We start from the raw sequence: 18,369 nt of genomic DNA, 5'->3' as shown, positions 1-18,369 counted from the left end.
CAGACAGAGGAATTACACACACACACACACACACACACACAGAGTAGGAGAAGTCCCCCCACCCTGTGCTGCAGTGCCTGCAGGATGGTGTGGAAATGGGCTCCTGCAGCTGAGAGGTTCCTGACCTGCTGGTTAGAAATAGAACTGTTCTTTCCATGGCAAAAATCATAGGGAACCTGCCTTCAAAGTGATGTGTGTAATGGGTTTGGGCTTGGGGTGTGAGTGTAGGAGTGAAGCTTGGGAGATGTGCAAATGCCTGATCTCACCGCTGCTCTCATCCTTTCCTTTGTGCAATTTCCTGACCGCAGAACTACAGGGAATGCACCAAGATACACAGCTTCCTGTTGATCCTTATAATTTTTCTTTTGTACTGCTACTGCTTGAACTTCCTTAGGCTCGTTCCTGTCAAGTGCTTGCTGTGAGAAGAATAAGGGGCCTTGCTAAGAGGCACATGCTGTTCTGAACCTCTCTGAGTACCTGAAATTACAAGGTAATATTCCCCCCACCCTCCCCCAAGGCATAAGACTTCAAAAGCAGCAGCAGTTCCAGTGTATTTCAGGGATCTGAAAACTGAAATTGAAGCCATTGTCAAGTTCAGTTTTGAAAAACTGAAAGCAACTAAAGAAACTATGTTCAGAAAAGAAAAAGCTCCTTCATCAAATGTTTTATCTGGAAGCTTATGCTACCTGAATCCCTCTTTTTGTAGATTAAATTCTCCGTGTGGTAGAGTTGATAAAAAAATTGTCTGCCTTTACAGGAAAACTATTTTTAAAGAGGGTGCCTTGAATTTTGATAAAAAAAATGAACACTTCTGTGCATTTCCTTTTTTGCTTATTTGTATGTATTTTTGCATTTGTTTTGAACGTTTTGCTCGTTCTGATTTATTTTTTAACAGTTGGGTCATGTTCTTTAGTGTGGTTTTCTCTTCCTCAGGATGATGTAGGATCTGCGGGAGGCAGGAAGGGCTGCTGCCATTTCCCAGGGTAGCTACTGGATCCATCCACTGTTGAATGAAGTGATGTGGGGATGTTGAGGAGCCTTGGCAGGGTGGGTACTAGGGCATGAGCTGCACTTATTTCTGTGGACTTCAGCACTTCTCCTGCTGATTTGGTTTGTGATAGCTGGCTGGAGCTTTCTGTGCAGTGCAGAAGGGTTGAGGGACTGCTGGTGGATTGGTGGCTGGCTGTAGGCTGGACTTAACCAGTGACTGTCTTCTGAGACCCGATGGTCTGCAGTGCCTGACCTTGTGCTGTCTCTAACTCTGTTGCTGGCACCGTGATCCATCTGGAATAACACCCCTTAGCAGTGGGAGCAGGTATTTGTCCTTTGCCCCCTGCACTGTTGCACTTAGTGTTTCCAGGCTCTCAGCTCTGGCACACAGCAGGCACTGGATTGGTTTTACCTCTTTTCCCAGAACTGCTGGGGCCCTTATGAAATGCAGCGTTGGCTCTGGAGCTGTGTGCTCCTTCCAAGTGGAAACTCCCAAGCAGGTCAGCTGCTTTCTGGCATGGGGTGGCTCAAGCAACTCTGGCCTGCCCTGGGGCCCCTGGGATTTGGCACAATCTCTAGAGGAGGATCTAATCTGTAAATTACAGGAGAGAGGATGATTTAATCTCCCAGTTACAGCACGTAATTGGCTATGCAAACACTGATGAAATCCGCCCCCCCCCCGTCAGGGCTGCGCACAAACACGGCGGCCAAGGTGTGAGGTGAGGCCCAGGCTGTGGTGGCTGACTGCAGAGGACTTCCAGGCTCCGCAGAGAACTTCCAGGCTCCGTCTGACCCCATCCCTGCTGCAGCTGGGCTGGGCTGCACTGGGGAAATCCCTGCAGCAGGAGCGATGAGCAAAACCTGCTGGCACTGAAGTTACGCCTTGAGAAAGACGCTGTGGGGAGAGGGTGAGTGCTGGTGCTGAAGAAATGCATCAGGGTTCGCATTCCTGGGGTATGAGGGGTGGATTTCTGCTCTGCCCACTTCCTCCAGATGCTCTGCTGTTCCCTGGTAAGCCCTGGGAATGTCTGCAGCATCCCTCTGCAGCTTGGAAGTGCAAGGCAACTGCTGTCCCCGGCTGGCAGCCAGAACAGCTTTCTAGAAATAAGCCCAGCAGATGGGAAATGTGGCCTGACTGCAGGAATCACATTCAGCTGCTGGGGTGGGAGGCTCTTTGGGAAAAAAATAGATCTAAAAGGTCTCCTGTGGCCACATGAGCCTGAGAATCCATGCAAGGTGGGAAGTGTGGTGGCTGGCCTATGGCTCTGGTTAGGTGATGTTTGGGGTATTTCCAGCTGAGAGGCCTCTCCGTTTGGAGGGAGGCTGATGATCTATCAGCTCCCAGACAGCATTCCCGAAGGCACAGCCACTCTGGACTTGTATTATCTCGATATTTTCTCCCTGAGGCTGTTTTGTAGCTCTACCCTTTAAGTGGGAAGGGGTTTTGTGAAAGCCACGTTCTGGCTGTTTATGGGAATCAAAGTGCAGTTTCCCCATAAGATCTTATCTTAAAAGAAGAATGAAAAGCAAAACTGAAAGCAGAGCCCAGTGGGAGAGGAGGGCATGTGGTGCCCATGTGCCCCAGCTCCCACAGTGGCTCTGGCATGGTTGTGCCTGGCCCGGGAGCAGAAACCTCTGGCGAAAACCTCTACCCAGCAGCACCAGCCCCGCTAAACAGGTGAGAACAGGGAAAAAGTAGAATTCCTGGGGTGCCCCTGCATGGGCAAAATTGCCCACTGAATGGTTTGGAGGCTTTTGCTGTTTAAATCACCCCTTGCACATAGGGTGTACTGCTTTTAGTGAGTCCATCTCCTGCTGCCCCATTCACTGAAGAGTTAAACCCTGATTTAGGCTTTTTCTGAGAAAATGGTGAAAGAATTCCCACCCTGGATTTCAGACAAGTGTCCCCAAGAGCTGTGCCACTTCCTCTCCCCTTCCAGCACCAGCCATGGCCAAGATGGGGTTAAAGTCAAAAGGGCAAGGAGTCCCAGTGGCCCCAGTGCAGGTAAAGGCCCTGCCCCAAATAAGTATTTTTAAAGGTAAATCTTCTGTTCAAGAGAAGTGGATGAGCAGCAAAGCCTGCTTGCAGAACAATTAAAAAAATAATCCCCTTTTGCAGGACTTGGAAAGTGATTAGAAGAAAGGTTCCAATGAGCAGCACAGATAAGAAATGTAGGTGAAATGGTGCTTACCACATCTGCACAGCATGCCTGACCTTTGTATTCATTGTGGCCACTGAATTTTCCTGACCGACACAGTTCTATTAGCATTTATAGCATAATAGGAAATAATTATTTTACCCAATCTCATTATTCTTAAAAAACAAAAAAACAAAACAAAACAACAACAACAAAAAAACCACCCAATCAAACAAAAAAAAGTCCTTTTTTTTTCCACAGCATTTTGCTGTGCTTCATGCAGGACTGTCCTCCTGCCAGGCCAGAATACACACCCAATGGGGCCAGGGCACACCAGTCTGCAGCTCTCATCCGCATACACTGGCACTGCAAGGTTTCTTCCCCAGAGTTCACACCCTGACTACAAGTCCTCTTTATCCCATGTATTTGCTATCCCAGCAGTATTTGGTTTTTACTTCTCCTTTTATGGATACAAAAATATAATTGTTTGTCCATTTTCTCAATTTCCTTTCCTAACATTCAAATGGTATCACTTTGCTGCAATTAGATGGAATGGATCTCTTCAATTTGCTGCTCCATTCCCTGATCTAGGTGAATTTTTCTCAGATGGGATCATGTGGGTGAACTGGGAACAGATTCATCTTGTAGGGTCAGGATCTGGGGGTGTTTCTTAGGGTGAGAGAGTGCACCTTGCAGGTCACTGCCTCTCCAGCCACCCTGAGAACACCTTGTCAAAGCCAAGCCACAGGTGGGCTTGCTTAGGTGGCATCTGTTTATCAACGGGGCATTTGGAGATATGAAATCTATCACAATATTTGAAAAGCTCGATAAAGGAACAGATGGCTTGATAGGAGATGATCTGACTAATGAAATGAGGGTTAACACTTCAACTGAGAAACAGTTTTAACTGGTTCTTCACAGTTTTAATTATATTTCATACAAGCCTCAGCCAAGGGGTGTGGAGCAGCTCCACTGGCTGCTGCTGAATGGTCCCCAGGCCCATTTCCCCACTGCTCCTCTTTCTGGGTGGACAATCTTTCCTGCCAGGCCTCACTCCACCTTTGGAGCAGAAAGGAGCAGGACAGGAGGAAAAGGTGGCAAATATAGTTTCAGAAGACATGTATCTCCCAGAAATGAAAGCAAACTCACGGCAATTCCCTTTTCCATTTTCCTCATCTTTGCGTACCTTTTCCTCCCAAAAAAACCCAGGCTAACCACAGCCAGTCTTCAATGGAGATTTCACCCGGGGAAGGACAGCAACTAGAGGGGCATGAGGTTGCTTTGCTTTGCAGGATGAGGATTGTGGGAGCGGGGCTGCACCTCCAATGGTGTCCCATGAAGAAATCATTGTAGGAAATGCCTCCAAGGACCCACATAACATCACCCCTTATGGCTGATGCTTCCCTGCATCTCTTTTGCTTCCTGCACTGGGTGGGCTCCAACACATGCTTGCTGTCCCCAGGCTGTGCCCTTTTTTCAAGCTGTGATTTTTTAAAATTGTGATAGGTTTTTGGTGGGCCTGTCAGCATCATGCGTTTTCCAGCACTCCGAGGGACACCATCTGCTCAAAAAGGAGCTGTGAACAAAATGTCTCAGACACTCAGAGTTTACCAAAAATGCAATTGCCTTAAAATCCCATATGGTGCATTGTTTCCCTTCCAGCACTGGCTGACAGCAGAGGTGAAGTGACTAAAGCAGTTTCTGATTAGTTGCTGCATTTTCCTTTCTGGCCAAAATCGCTGGGGCACTTTGGCCAGAGCACTGTCACTTCTCACCTGTTTGACAGGTTTTCTTCAGCCTCAGCTGCTGAAGGGTACTGGGATTCAAAGACCTCCCCTCAATTACTTTTAAACTGAGCTTCCTCGACTCTCGCTGTCACAAGAAGCCTTGCAGGGAGGGATGTGGTTAATGCTGATACTTCAAGCATATTTTTTTCCAGGCACCAGATTTTGGGGCCTCTCTTGGTGACACGGAGGAAGCCATGCCTGGAAGTCACTTGTGGCTCCTAAGCGTGGCAGTGCCATGGGGCAGTGTCAGGTGCATGCAGAGAGGAAACCTGGCCAAGATCTCTGGATTTTGTGAGGTTGCAAAAAAAGCAAATGCTGCAAGGAAACATTTATTAGTCTAGGAAAACACAAGATTTGAAATACCAAAGCAGGAAGAATGTTGTTTCAGCTCTAAAAATAGCCCCCCTGGCCTTTAAAACACCGAGAAGCATACACAGTATATGCCTTTCTGTGGGAGCATCTGTCCTCTCCCTTGATGATGCAGCCACTTTGGTAAGGGCTCAGGGGACCTGCTGGTGCAGTGCTTGCTCTGAGGATCAGCACTCTGAGGGGTTTTCAATCCCTGGGGATCGGAGACATAATATCTCTTCAGAATGTTGCACGATGGCCAAAGCTTCAGGGCGAAGGAGTGTTACTTCCTAGAAGGGCAGCCTACGGAATACTGATAAACTGTGGATGTAGAACAAGCTCAGTTCTGGGGGCTGACATGGATTTAGGCATCTGTCTGTTTTGTGTTGGTTCATAAGTGATGGCACCAGGACAAAATTTTGACTAAGTGCTACCTAATTTAGATTTTCGGAAAACAAACAAGACAGTCGCTGAATAACATCAGTCATCCTGACAGAGAGATGGCAGGAAGAGGAAAAAGAAGTGGTAGCATTCATGTTGACTTAATCCCATGAAGATCAAACAGCAAAGCGACCCCTTCATCCCAGGAAACTGTCCCAAATGGTTATCATCGAGTTGTTTTGCTGGGAACGTTTCTTCTCAAAATTCCAACCACAGGGATACTTTACACAAAAGTATCACAAAGCCCACCACTCAGTAGGAAAGGGAAAAGGGGTCAAAGAGGCTCTTTTTGGGGTCTCTTGTTCCCTTGAGGCCTTTCCAAGCAGCCATCCAGACGGGCAGCACTCCCCGGGAGGGCTGCGGAGACGCGGGCTTTGTGAGGCGAGCCCTCCCCGCGCCTCGGGGGCTCGGAGCAGAGGGCGCACCGGGAGCCGCAGGCTGGGTAGCGGCTCCCGGCTCTGGAAGGGCGGGCAGGGAAGAAGGCGGAGCAGGGACCCTTTGGCACGGCCGCACCGGGGACAGCCCGCGGGCAGCGGCTGCACACGGGGCGCGGTGCCCGAGGGACGCCCTGGCGGGCCGGGGCAGCTGCGGCCGCGTCCCAGCACCGCAAGCCCGGCGGTCAGAGCGACACACGGCGCTCCAGAGCCCCCGGCGGCCGCGGACCCGCCCGTCCGGGGCGGGGCTCGGCGGGGCGGGGGCTCGGACCCAGCCCGGCCGCGCTCGCCGGAGCCGGAGCCGTCGGCAGGTGCGCAGGTAGGAGCCGCTCCCGGCAGCGCCGGGCACCCGCTGCCGTCTCGCTGTCGGCCCGCCCTGTCGCGGATCGTCGCCGCCGCCCCGGGCGCGGTCCGGGTGCCCGCGGAGCCCCCGAGGTGCGAGTGGGGCAGGGCTGGGGCGGGGGCGCCGCAGGGGCTGCGGCGGGAGCCGGGAGCGCCGCGCTGCCGGGCCTGGCGCACGGCGGGGAGGCACGGGCTGGATAAGGGGATTACAGCCGCTTCACCCAGGGCCCGCAGGACCCAGCTGGGGAACAGCTCTCCCGGGTCCTGATTTCGGTGTCCCTCCCACCCGGGCATCCGTCCCTTCGGCGCTGGGGATGTGGTGGTGGCAGAACTCGGCGGGCCCTCGGCCAGGCTGCTGCAGAGGGGTCTGTGAGGGGTGGGACACGTCCTGCCTTCCCCAGACCCTGTCAGGATGTCCTGTCAGGACATGCAGGCTGTGTCCGGTTAAATTCCCTGGAGGGAATTTAAGGTCTTGCGAAAGGCCCTTCAGCTGTGCTGTGGTGCCTCAGGGAAGGAAGGGCGAGATCCTCTGTCTGAGGGATAGAAAGACGCTGGGTGCTGATGTCCCAGGGGCGCCTGGGATCTCAGGCTTAGCTTTTAGTTAGAGCATCATGCTTGTGCCAGACCTTTGATTCAGAGTCCTTAAAGATACAAAGGTCGCAGAAATTATGAGTTAACCTTTCTGCCTTTTTTATTTTTTTGGTTTTTGGCGTTTTTTTTCCTCTTCAAGCAAAGCTGCTTGTGAAAGTGACCCTAAGGGTTGTCTGATCAACATTCACGCAGTCCTCATGCCATGGCAGTGCACACATGCACGGTTAATTAGGAATAGCAATATGGAGGAGGGCAGTGTGTGGAAGGTATATCCTGACGCTGACTGCCTGTTGTGTCTTGCTCAAGCAGGTGACAGTGCCTAAAAGAAGGGGGCTTGATTCTTGCCCACTTTCTGCCTTTGGGTAATGGGATGAAGACAGGGGACTCCTATTTGCTTGACAAATGTCTTGCTCCTGATTTCACTGCTGAACTATTTAAAGTGAAATTGTTTTCTTATGGTTTATCCATGCCCAGCTGTCAGCATTTTCTGAACCTGGGTGCTGAAAGTGCAGTTGTTTCATTTCCCCTTTTAAGATTCTTTGTGCTGCAGTGTTTGCTTTTCAGATGCAGAGCAGGGATGTGTGCCTGTAAGATCACCAATGTTTTCAATTTTTTTTTTTTTCCTTGGAAGAAATGTCATGTCTGTGGTTCTCTCTCTTCCCCCAGCCATTTCCGGGCAGCCTGAGATTTCAAGATTGCAGTTTGGCCCAACAGAGAGACTTTAAGTCCTAGTCCTGCAGTCCAAGCTGAAGGAATTAGCTGTGATTGCAGGTTAAGTGGGAGCAAAGAAAGGTCTGTGAAAAAAGAGATTATTCTAGGCAATATATTGGGAAGGATACACCGGGATAGGTGGTGGCAGGTGAGGAGGCTGCTGCTGCAGTTGAAGGCTTGGACCAGGACTCACTGAGTGCACACTCCTCTGTGCCACTGATTTCCAGTGTGATGTCTCAGCGAGCAAATCACTGGCCTTGTTGTCTAAAATGGGAATAATTGTGGGCTTTTGCTGTCTCAAAAAGACTTGCAAAAGTCTCTCCTTGCCTTAGGTCCCTGCAGGTTGCAGAAGAGGTCACCTGAGGGCAGGATGAGAGTCAAATGGGACAAAAACACATTGGGAATAGGTGAAGAGAGAAGGGCTGAGTGAATGGGAGGAGGGGAAAAGACTGATGCAGCTTCAGAAACCATGAAAGGAACTGTTAAAACAGCTATAGGTTACCTCACATGGGATTTATTGCACATTTTTAATGCTGAGCTTGCTGCTGGATGGTCCTGCCAGCCGGGGAGAGGTCTGGGCTGCCTCTCCCATGGGTAGCAACGGGAAGGGAGCAAAAGCCTGGAGGATGTGGGCTGATCTGCTGCAATGGTGGGGAGAGTGTCCAGCATCCTCCCTGCAATTTCCTGAGCTGGGGCAGGTCCAGGTACTTAGGGAGAAAACTTCTGCTCTTGCTGTATTATTTCCTGTTTCCAGTGAGGAACCACTGGTATTAATAGAGGTGACTGCCTAAACCAGAAGAGCCAGTGGCCCTTCAGTTTTGGCACCACAGGACTGCCAGAGTGGGTTTTGCCTGGCCAAGACACTGAGGATGGCCACAGCTTTGTCAGAGAGAGCCTCCCCACTGTGGTCTTGGCCCAGCTGAATGCTCTTAGAGGTGGTTTAATGTGGTCTCCTACAGGAAAGTCTGTCTCTGAAAATATTTCAATAGACTTCAAAAGTAATAATCCCTCTGGGTGCAGTGTAGAGGCTGCTCACACAGGCTTGGTCCCTGTTTAACAGCTGGAAGCTGTTCCCTTCTCCCTTCTGTCCCTGTGTTTGCTTGAAGGGAATGCTGTATGGCACCTTCCTACTGAGGCTCACCCAAACACCCTACAAACTGCCATTTATGGTTGTAGCAGCTTGAGACACTGCTAAACAAAGGAAATTAATTCCTACAAATAAGAAATGCTGGCAATGAAGTGGTGAACACCGCAGAAATGCCTGTCTCTGATTGCTTACCTCATACTTTGCCTCTCAGGGCAAATGAATTCCACAGGTCTCAATGGAGTCAAAAGACAATCCCTGTGCCAGAGAGGGCCACTTCAGTGGGATGACTAGAGCCAAGTCATGGGTACTGCACATCCATTCCTTGTAGCTCACCCTCTGGCCTGTCACCTCATTGCTGCTCCTCTGGTGGTTAATATGTGAAGAATATTACTCCACCTCTTTCTGTGGAGGAGGAGTAAGTCCTCAGGCTGAAGAGGCTGGTGAGGGAAAAGTGTCCTGAGAAACAGTGTGCTCTGCCACAGTCCCTAACAGCTCACAGGCCTTAGGTGTTTTCCCCAGGACGAGCTGCATTTACCAAAGGAAAACTGGGAACAGTGTACACCTCTCCAAAAGTGTAGAGCTGCAAAGTGCAGTGAAGAAAGGAGCTTATGCATCCAAAAGGTGAACAGGAGAGTGGTGAAAGGGATAAGAGAGATGAAACAGGGTAAACAGGTGGGAGAAGCCCTTCTTACACCCCATGAGAAGCTCTGTAGCTTGAGTGTGTGTTTTCTGTTTGATGGAGAAAAACCAGTGGCAGGAACCTGGAATTTTTCTGGCCTTGCAGGGTGTGTACTCTCTCATCCATAAACTTCAGGAGAAGGAGACAATATGATCAGGAATAACGTTCTGCCAAGTCTGTTCCCCTGGGCTTGTCTGTTTTTCCTTACCTTCAAAGCTATTTCTAAGTCAACACTTGGAGTTTCACGTCCCTGTTAAGTGTTGTTTGCCAGTCCCAACGCTTACATTGTTTTCCTGATAATGGGACAAACCTTTTGGGCAGACTTCCTTCCCCCTTCTCCTGTAATGTGTGTCTTGGCTTTGCTTGCTCGTGCACATTGGAAATGATTGAAGACATTTGTGATTTTTGGAACTGAGGAGCAAGTAAAACACCTTGATTAGTTTGTTAACACCCTGTCAAGACCTCTGTACGTTATGGGAGGAGAAACTCAATCTGCTTGTTGCTGCTTCATTAGATTGTGGTCGTTAGATGGGGGTGGTTGAAGCGGAGGGCAATCAGCCTGTCTGCTCAGTGACTCTGACTTCCTGGGCTTTGCCACAGCACCAGCCTGCATTTCTGTATTGCTTGCAGAACAAGGAGATGGTTTCAGAGACTCTTTCCTCACAGCACACCTGAAGCAGGGAAAGTCTTGCTGTCTTTTTTTTTTTTTTTTTTGAGGAGATAGATAGCCGTCCTCATTTTCCAGCAACTCTTTAGTTTGGGGGTTGGCTGGGACTTTGAGGTAAGTGCCCTTCTCACAAGCATCCCAAAACAAAGGATTCTCAAGGGGAAGATCTGTGGTTGTGGTGGTGGTGTGAGACTGTGGGTTTCGGCTGTGTTGAGATTCTGCTAGAGATTTCCCTTGTGTCTCAGAGGTCTGGTGAAAGTGGCTCCAGTCTTGAGTATCTCTGTATTAGGGAAACTTTCCTGTCTGACCACCCAGAAGCCACTGTCAATCTCACTCCCACCACCCCAGGCTGTCACTGCTGGGACCAAAGCCCTTTCACAGTGGATGATTCCATTAAGCTGATGTGTGCCTTGCTTGATTCCCCACACACCCCACATTTGCACAGTCAGACAGTTCTCCTCACTGGCTGGATCTCAGGATTCCCATAGCAGAGTCCAAGAAGCCTGGACCCTTTAAGTAATTTAATCATGGAGCAGTAACTCCATAACAGCTTGAATTGATGCCTTCAGGGGGACTCCCTGCACTAAGGAATCCCTGGCCTTTTATACCCTCACAGTCTGTGTGCCTGTTCCAATGATGATATTTGGTCTGGGGCCTTCTGGCTGTTTATTTGGGTTCTGCAGAGTCTCTGGGTGACCAGCCACCCTTGTGCCACAGGTCTCTGTGCCCTTTGCTAGGCACAGGGTAGGTGCCAGGTCATGGCCCTTTGCATGTGGCTCCAGCCACCACAACCTGCAGCTCCCACTGCGGTTGCTCACCAAGCTGCTACTTGTTTTCCTCAGCATCTGCACTTGGAGAGAGTAAGGTATCTGCCCTGGGAGGTGGGAAGTCCAGCATACTCTGGGAGGGCTCACTAGGAGCTGGTTGCCGCCTGGCTTGTGCAGCCCCTGGGGTCAGGAGGAGCTGGGATGGCTGTATCCTGCAGTGAGTGTTCCCTGGCACGATGGGATCCCTGGGGCAAAGGAACACACAGCACCTGCAGAGTGCAGCTCTCCTCAGCTCACCCTGGCTGCTCCTGCCTGGTTTCACTGCCTGCTGCCCCAGCTCCTTCTGTCGGAGCTGGGTGTTACCTTCTGCCTTACCCAGCTCCTCTCTGCCTCCTCTGCCTGTTTGCAGGCTGAGGGCCACGACTGCCCAAGCCCTGCTCATGGTATGAGTGGCACCTCATGGAAGTCAGTGTGATCTGGCATAGTCCATGGGTCAAAGCCTGCAGAACACCCCTTTAGTCCCATGGTGGCAAATCAGATTAATTGTTCTTTTCTAACATGCAGGAGCGTGGTCTGGAAGTGGAGTGTGCCTGGTTCGTGCAGCGCCAAATGCGAGACAGGCAGACACAGCCCACAGGAGTTGAGAGTCAGCGCCTCTGGTTGTAAAACAGCAGCTCAGCACTGGTTGCTAAATGGCCTGTAAGTACTAACACCCATGTGGGACTGAGGGTGAAGGTTGTGGGGCAGAAAGAAGCAGGAAACCAAGGGCACTTTTTGCAGTACGGTGGGATGCACTGACCTCAGGGTCCAGCAGTGCTGCAGGAATATCTCTGGGTCAGACACTATGGATATCAATATGTCCTTTACTGGCCCTGTTTTTTGGTGATTAGAAGGTTTCATTCCTTTGTTGCACTTGGCCCGTCTCTGGTAGGTTTATGTTGGCCAGAGCATTTCATTAGCACACTGAATGCAGTCACAGTGTATGAAATGAGACAAGAAACATGTACTGATGTTGCCATGGGTGAAAACATTGCCTCTCAACATTGTTGCAGGATTACTGAAGCATCTCTCTTGCTTCCCCCACGCACAACCCAGAGATGTCTTTACCTTTTCCCATTCCTCTTGTATAAATGAAATGAAAATGGCATTTCTGCACATCCGTGAGATGGTAGGTGGGTACCTGGAGCAAGCAGGGCATCCTACCCTGCTGACAGAGGGGATCACTTCTTTTCTTGTTACCCCACCATTTTGTTACATATTTACAAGCCTCTGTCACATCTTATCTCTCTCATTGTGCACTCACACTGGAAACCTTGAGATAAACCTGAAAACGCCCTGCTTTGTTATGTTGGCATTTGTGACTTGTGGGTGGCAGGTTATATAATGTGCTGGTTTGTATCCACTCAGTTACAGTGATTAGCTATCAAGTGACTGGGGTTATTTTTTGCTTTTAAAAGCAACAGAGATCTATAGAGGGCTCCCCCAAAAGACAGAATGTGTTTGTTCCCCTTTGATTGTTGCTGACTGGCAGCAATTCTTTATGACTTGCTCTATGGTTTGAACATGTCCTCCTCGCAGTGCTCCTGCCTTTGTACCTATTCTCTGAAATAACCCAATGGCCCAGTGCTGTGAAATGCAGGAGTGTTGCTCTGGCTTATTATGCATTTCAAATGCGTCTGCATGCTTTAGTCTTAAAAAAGATGTATGACTCCGTTAATGTGGTAATTTCATCCTTCCTTACATTCATGTTCTCTGGTGAAAGCAACTTCAGGAGGAGCCTGTAACTTTGCTTAGCAGATGAAATTAAGATGTCCATATTAAATGAACCTTGAGCAAGCAGCAGTATATGTTTGGTGAGCTGCCTGCTGTAATTGAAGTGTGTACATTAGAGGAACGGAAGCTTAATTGGTTGAGGGTGTATAGCGGGGCAATGGTAAAAAAAGCAGAGCAAGCAGCTGACAGTCTAAGCAGATTTAGACATAAAAATGGAACTGGAGATGAGTAAGCTTGCATTGAGAGAAATTCTCAAGACACACATCAGGGCGGTGCTGATGTGAAACTCTTTCCTGGTCTGCAGCCTGACTCAGGCAGCAGGAGCACACCTCAACAGGGGTTTTGCAGTGCTGGTGTAAGAGTATGTGTCAGGAGGGACTGACACATAAAAAAAAGCTCACACGTGTGAGCTTTTGAGAAGATGGGCTGGATCAGCTGTGATGTTGAAAATGTTTTTGTTGGTTTTGTGAATCCACTGCACCGTGAGGGCTTTCTGTGCCTGCCTGTGCAAGCCTTAGTGATGGAAGACGAATGGCTGTGGGAAATTACCAACTGCTTCTTGGATGCAGCACATTTATTTGGGAGAACATGGGCTGGCAGAGATTGCTGTTGTTGCCAGCTGGAGTTGACTGTTCAGACTTGGCATCACTGGACATGGCAGCAGTGCAGAGCAGAGCTGTGGAGAGGAACTTTGGCTTTATGTCATCCCTGTGGAGCAATTAACTGTCAAAGAATTTGTTTCTACATTTCCCATAAGGAATTTTGGTAATTTTTCCTATCACTCTTGGCACTCTACTTTGGCTAAACTGGTGTGGTGCTGCAGGAGAGGCTGCTGTTTGGGTTCCTTGTTCTCTTGTTCCTGTCTGCTTTCAGAGATGCTGGTCTTAGTGTGCACGGAGGTCTCCCAGCTTGAAGACACAAACACTGGGGACATCCCTGAAGAGGACAAGGCTGTAACCCAAAGGCAGCTGCTGACAATGACGTCTGCTGAACACTAGTGCAAAGCTAGGCACGTTGGCACATGCTCAGGGTTTCTCCTTGGGAAGAAGTTGGGATTACATGTAATTATGTTCCTGGCACCTGAATAATACAGCAAGGAATAAATGAGGAATGTGCAGGAGCTGAGCCGTGTTTTTAAACCATCCTCTGCCCATGTGGGGATGCTGAAACATATCCAGGCATGTGTGGGCTGTGCCAATGGCCAGCATTAAAAGGTGTTGCTGTTTTGGGACAGGGAGGAAAGGGACCCTTCTTTCCTGTTTTTGGTATTTCATCTGTCAGATGCAGGTGGCTTCCTTTTTTTTAACTGGCTGAAGTTAGGGTCTCTGAACTGTGGAGCTGCCTTCCCGTCAGGACACCGTGCTCTGCACTGGTCGTTCATGTAATATGCAATGATTTTGGATGTCATTTTCTGTTAATGGCTGATGGAAGGGGACTCAGCGTGGCACAGTGAATATTAAACAGAAGGCTTTTTTCCAAGGAGGTGGGTCTGTAGCCATGTTGCTCTGACTATGAGGAGGTTGGGCACTAGCCTTGGCCTTGCTCCATTTTTGAGCTCAGTACAAAACAGTGGTTATCTAGACAGCATTCTCACGTTTCCCCACTTCTGGTGTGGAATCCATGTCCCTGTGTGCTGCCTCACTGCTCTGCCTGGGGGAAGAGCCCTTGCCACCTCCCTCTCTGCATGACAGGCAATGCTGAAATAGCTTGTGAAGGCTGCTGTTTCCATGCTGGGAGGTGGAGGAGCTGCAGCAGCCCATTATGAGGACAGGTGTTATGGCTACTGTTTGCTTTTATTGTGTAAATGAAACTTCCGTGCCTTTCCAAGAGTGAAGGGTAAATAGTAAGATGTGCCATCCCCTGACTGTGTTACCTTGGCTCAGTCCAGCCATCAGCAGAGACAAGAGGAGAGTCGAGCACAGCAGTAATTACCTTGCAGAGCACACAAGGGCTGGAACAGGAGGTGGTGTTACCTGCCTGCTCCCTTCAGCCAAGGCAGGAGGGGGGATTTGGCCACAGTTATCACAGTCTCTCTGGGCATTCTGCTGCCAGAGGCTGTCAGGGACACAGTCCTGTGGCAGGTGGGGCAGCTGCCACCTGGAAGTGGTCCTTGAGATTGCTGTCACGGGTCTCCCAGTACCACAACACCATCCAACACCAGCTAAGGAATGCTGCTGCAGTGCTGCTGAGCAGCAGGAGGAAAAGGCAAGGGCAGCACTTCATGGAATAGCTGCAAGCACGACAGTGGGAGCTGTGCGGGTTACAGAAATGTGAGATGCTGTGTCTCCTGTGCTGGAGGAGAGGAATAGAAGTGAGATGGGAAATCTAGTCCTCCTTGCTGATAATTTCTTCTGATCTGTTCACTGTGCTAAAGATTGTATGCACGCTAGAGCTGCCTGCCTTTTAAAGCAGCATACTTAGTACTTGCATAATTTCATGCTCCTTGTCTGCAGTTCTCTCTGCTCCCAGGTCAGAGAAGAGCCATTATCTGCCTGCCTTTCTGTCTTTTAAAGTTTGGAATTCAGCCTTACTCCAGGCTTTCTGTACTCTGTACAAACAGCACCAAATCATGGCCTCATGGCTTTGTGCAAGTGAGGTGTGACTCTGGGCACTGCCAGGGCGTTGTTTTGTACCCTTGTTGGGCCATTTGCAGGGAAAACTAGATAGGTGACCTGTAGAGGTGAGAGTGACATGCCTTCTACAGGGTGTGGGGAGCCTCACTCAAGCTCTTCAGCCTCTGTCCCAGTGAGGCAGGGCAGGAATTGGTGCCTGGGGCCACAGCCAGCATGTCCTTTGCAGCCTGGGGTGCCTTAGGGGAGCAGTGGGCTGCTGTGACAAGGTGGGGTGCTGACTCTCTTCTGGTCTTCACAGCAGGGTGCACACCGTGGCTCTGTACTGCAGACGTAGGAAGGCCAGGGGAGTTGAGAGGAGGAGGAGGATGACAATGCTGGTACTTTCTTCTCTGGGGCAAAGGGAAGGCTTTAAGGACCTGGATGAGGTAATTGAGCTGCAAATGCAAGCAGGCTCCAGTGAGAGGCTGTCATCTCTAAGTTGTCCTGGCACCCCAGGGTGCCTCACTATGCCGTGTGGGTGCTGGTGGTCCCAGGGAATGCCTGCCCTGCAGCAGGGAGGGGGCAGAGCACAGGGGCACAAGTGCTGCTGCCCTGGTGAAAGTAAAGCAGCTGCTGGAGCTGTGTGCCTGGTGTTGTTCCCCTCTCTTTGTGTCTCTTGCCTGTGCTGGTGCCTGGAGGAACATTGATGGAGGAGGACAGAGCATGAGGAAATACTTGATCCATTATCAAAGGACTCTCATGGAGACGTAGGACTGTCTGTGTCTGCAGCACAGCAGCGCTTCTGAATTCCACATACTACAGGAACAGCCCCGGCATTCCAGATGCTCGTCCAGCATGATCTTGCCTGGAGGACAAATGCCTCCTCGGGAGGCGCTGTCCGCTGCATCCTTACGCCACATGCAGGATTTCACAGTGCCTGCATGCCGAGGGCTGATGGTGGCAGCCTCATCCCGACTCCCGACAGCGCGCTGGGACCCGCACTGGAGCTTGGCTTCGCTCCAGGTGTGGCCAGGCGCTATTTTTAGCTGCTTGCTGTGGCCAGGATGGGAGCTGGTCGTGCCCTTTGTGGAGATGATGGCACACGGGCATCCCTGTCTCTCCATGCTGCAGGCTTTGCTGAGGCAGCGTGTGTGGAATTGGTAATGATCCTGGCTTGGAGGCTGCCCTGCCTTGTGCGTGTGGGAAGTAGCAGGGAATCAGAGCTGCAGGTCTTGTGGTCACCTTGCACAAAACCCTTAAGAGAAGTGCTTTGAAAGCCGCTCAAATTCTGTAGGTGTGGTTGAGAAGTCTCCCTGCTGCTGCTGGGCTCCGGTGCCTCGGTTGTTACAAACCCTGTGGAGGATGCTGCCTGCGGGCAGCAGCTTAACCCCTTGTGGCCATGAGGATCTTGGTACCTCGGCACCTGCCGTGGGAATGCGCTTCTTGCTCTCAGAAGAGGGGGGCTGAGGAGGGTGGGTGCCTCAGCCCTCTGTTTTTACTTTGTTCTTTGTTTCTAGCAGGTATGGATGGGAAGAAATGCAGCGTGTGGATGTTTTTACCTCTTGTCTTTACCCTGTTTACATCAGCTGGATTATGGATAGTGTAAGTTATCTCCTGCTGGTTATTTGGGAGGCTGCTTCTCATTAAGGAGAGTCTTTTGGGGATGCTCTGCCCTTGAGGTACTGTGGGGCTGGGAATGCTCATGATAGGGGGCAGGGGCCAATCTGTGCCACTTCATGGCTTGAAGTATCACATTTTTATCCCTGAGTTTCTGTGCTCCCCAGGCCAAGCTGCTGACCTTGCTTTCTTCCTGGTATGTGCTACTGGGAGCTGCCTTAAAAGAGACAGCCAAAAAAGTAAAAATTTCCTGTAATGACATTTTCTTTGAATGACTCAGCAGAGCTCTTGGAGGAACACTTAGGCCCTGCTTTGGGGTAGAAATTCAAAATCTGCAGCATCCAGCACCACTCTGAAAACCTGCCAGCAGCTTAATGCTGACACCTCACTTTCTTCCTAATGCTTCTTACCAAAATGCTTGTAAGACATGCACTTCCCTGAGCTGGACTCCCTCCAAGCATGCAGGCAGATGACTGCAGCATGAATTTGGGAATGAAAAATATGTGATCAGCAGCTATGCTCAGGCTGAGAAGCAGTTATGCTGTAGGATGTGGCTTCGGCCGTGGTCTATGGATGCTGTTTTTCACAGCAGGGGCAGCTTAAGCCTTTTGTCTGACCTCTACTGCTTGCTGCTTTTCTCATCCCATCCCCTCTCTATTAAAACAGCTTTTGTGGATGGAGTACCATAGTAAACCTGATGAATCAAAATGACTCAAACTGAAAATGAAAACATTCCCCTGGCTGGTTGTTTTTAAAGCAGCTCAGTTCAGTGACCCTGTTTGTCTACTCAACCATGCAAACCAGATGCAACACAAAGGAAGGCACATGGACTGAGAAATAATAAAACTCCCTGCTTGGGCAGAGAGAAACACAGGATCCTCCAGCAGATCCTGCCAGTGGGCTTGAAACACTTAATGTGTTGTTTGAGTGATATTTCGAATGGAAGCTAGGATGAGGTTTTACACTGTTTCTTTTTTTCTTTTCCCTTTTTTCTTGACAGGTACTTTATAGCAGTGGAAGATAACAAAATTCTCCCACTAAGTGTACCAGATAGGTAAGAGCTGTTTGTGGGCTTTATATTCAATCTCCTGTCTTGTTTCTTTGAAATAATGAAACAATTACAGCAAAATGGGAAGGAAAACCTTGAATCTTTATTCCTGTTCCTGTGTCTCTTAGGAAACCTGGTTCCAAAAGACCGCCTTATATAAGGTAAATTAATTATTTTCTTCCAAGTACTGCTCTGGTTAATGGTTGCTATTTATGTGTCTTTGCCATCCTGGAGTTACAATGATACACTTTATATTTTCAAGTATTGCAGGTGATGCACCTCCTGCAAGCTGTGTGTTTAGTCAAGTCATGAACATGGCAGCATTTCTAGGTAGGAACCACACTGGAGTTTCTTTCTTTCTGTTTGTTTTAAGAGTCACTGAAACATAAGTAATATC

General features: G+C 49.8%; 1 protein-coding gene across 5 annotated transcripts in view; it reads left to right on the top strand.

Moving 5' to 3' along the window:
• The first annotated feature begins 1,715 nt into the window (after window positions 1-1,715).
• The window catches only part of TMEM150C (transmembrane protein 150C), a 25,551-nt gene continuing 8,897 nt past the window's right edge, over window positions 1,716-18,369 (top strand). Inside the window, exons 1-6 of one of the 5 annotated variants that reach the window (XM_041412066.1) lie at window positions 1,716-1,898; window positions 11,547-11,681; window positions 16,825-16,909; window positions 17,925-17,978; window positions 18,101-18,133; window positions 18,235-18,302. In XM_041412066.1, coding sequence (XP_041268000.1) covers window positions 11,675-11,681; window positions 16,825-16,909; window positions 17,925-17,978; window positions 18,101-18,133; window positions 18,235-18,302 — 247 coding nt within the window. In that variant the 5' untranslated portion in view covers window positions 1,716-1,898; window positions 11,547-11,674. Of the gene's footprint in view, window positions 1,899-6,231; window positions 6,574-11,546; window positions 11,682-16,824; window positions 16,910-17,924; window positions 17,979-18,100; window positions 18,134-18,234; window positions 18,303-18,369 lie in introns of those variants that run through there. The other 4 variants (XM_041412067.1, XM_041412068.1, XM_041412064.1 and 1 more) reach the window with 4 other exon arrangements.

The sequence above is a fragment of the Onychostruthus taczanowskii genome, unplaced genomic scaffold (genome assembly GCF_017590055.1).
Source record: "Onychostruthus taczanowskii isolate IOZ18803 unplaced genomic scaffold, ASM1759005v1 scaffold38, whole genome shotgun sequence".
Classification (NCBI taxonomy): Eukaryota; Metazoa; Chordata; class Aves; order Passeriformes; family Passeridae; genus Onychostruthus; species Onychostruthus taczanowskii.
This window is presented reverse-complemented; position numbering and strand designations above follow the sequence as displayed.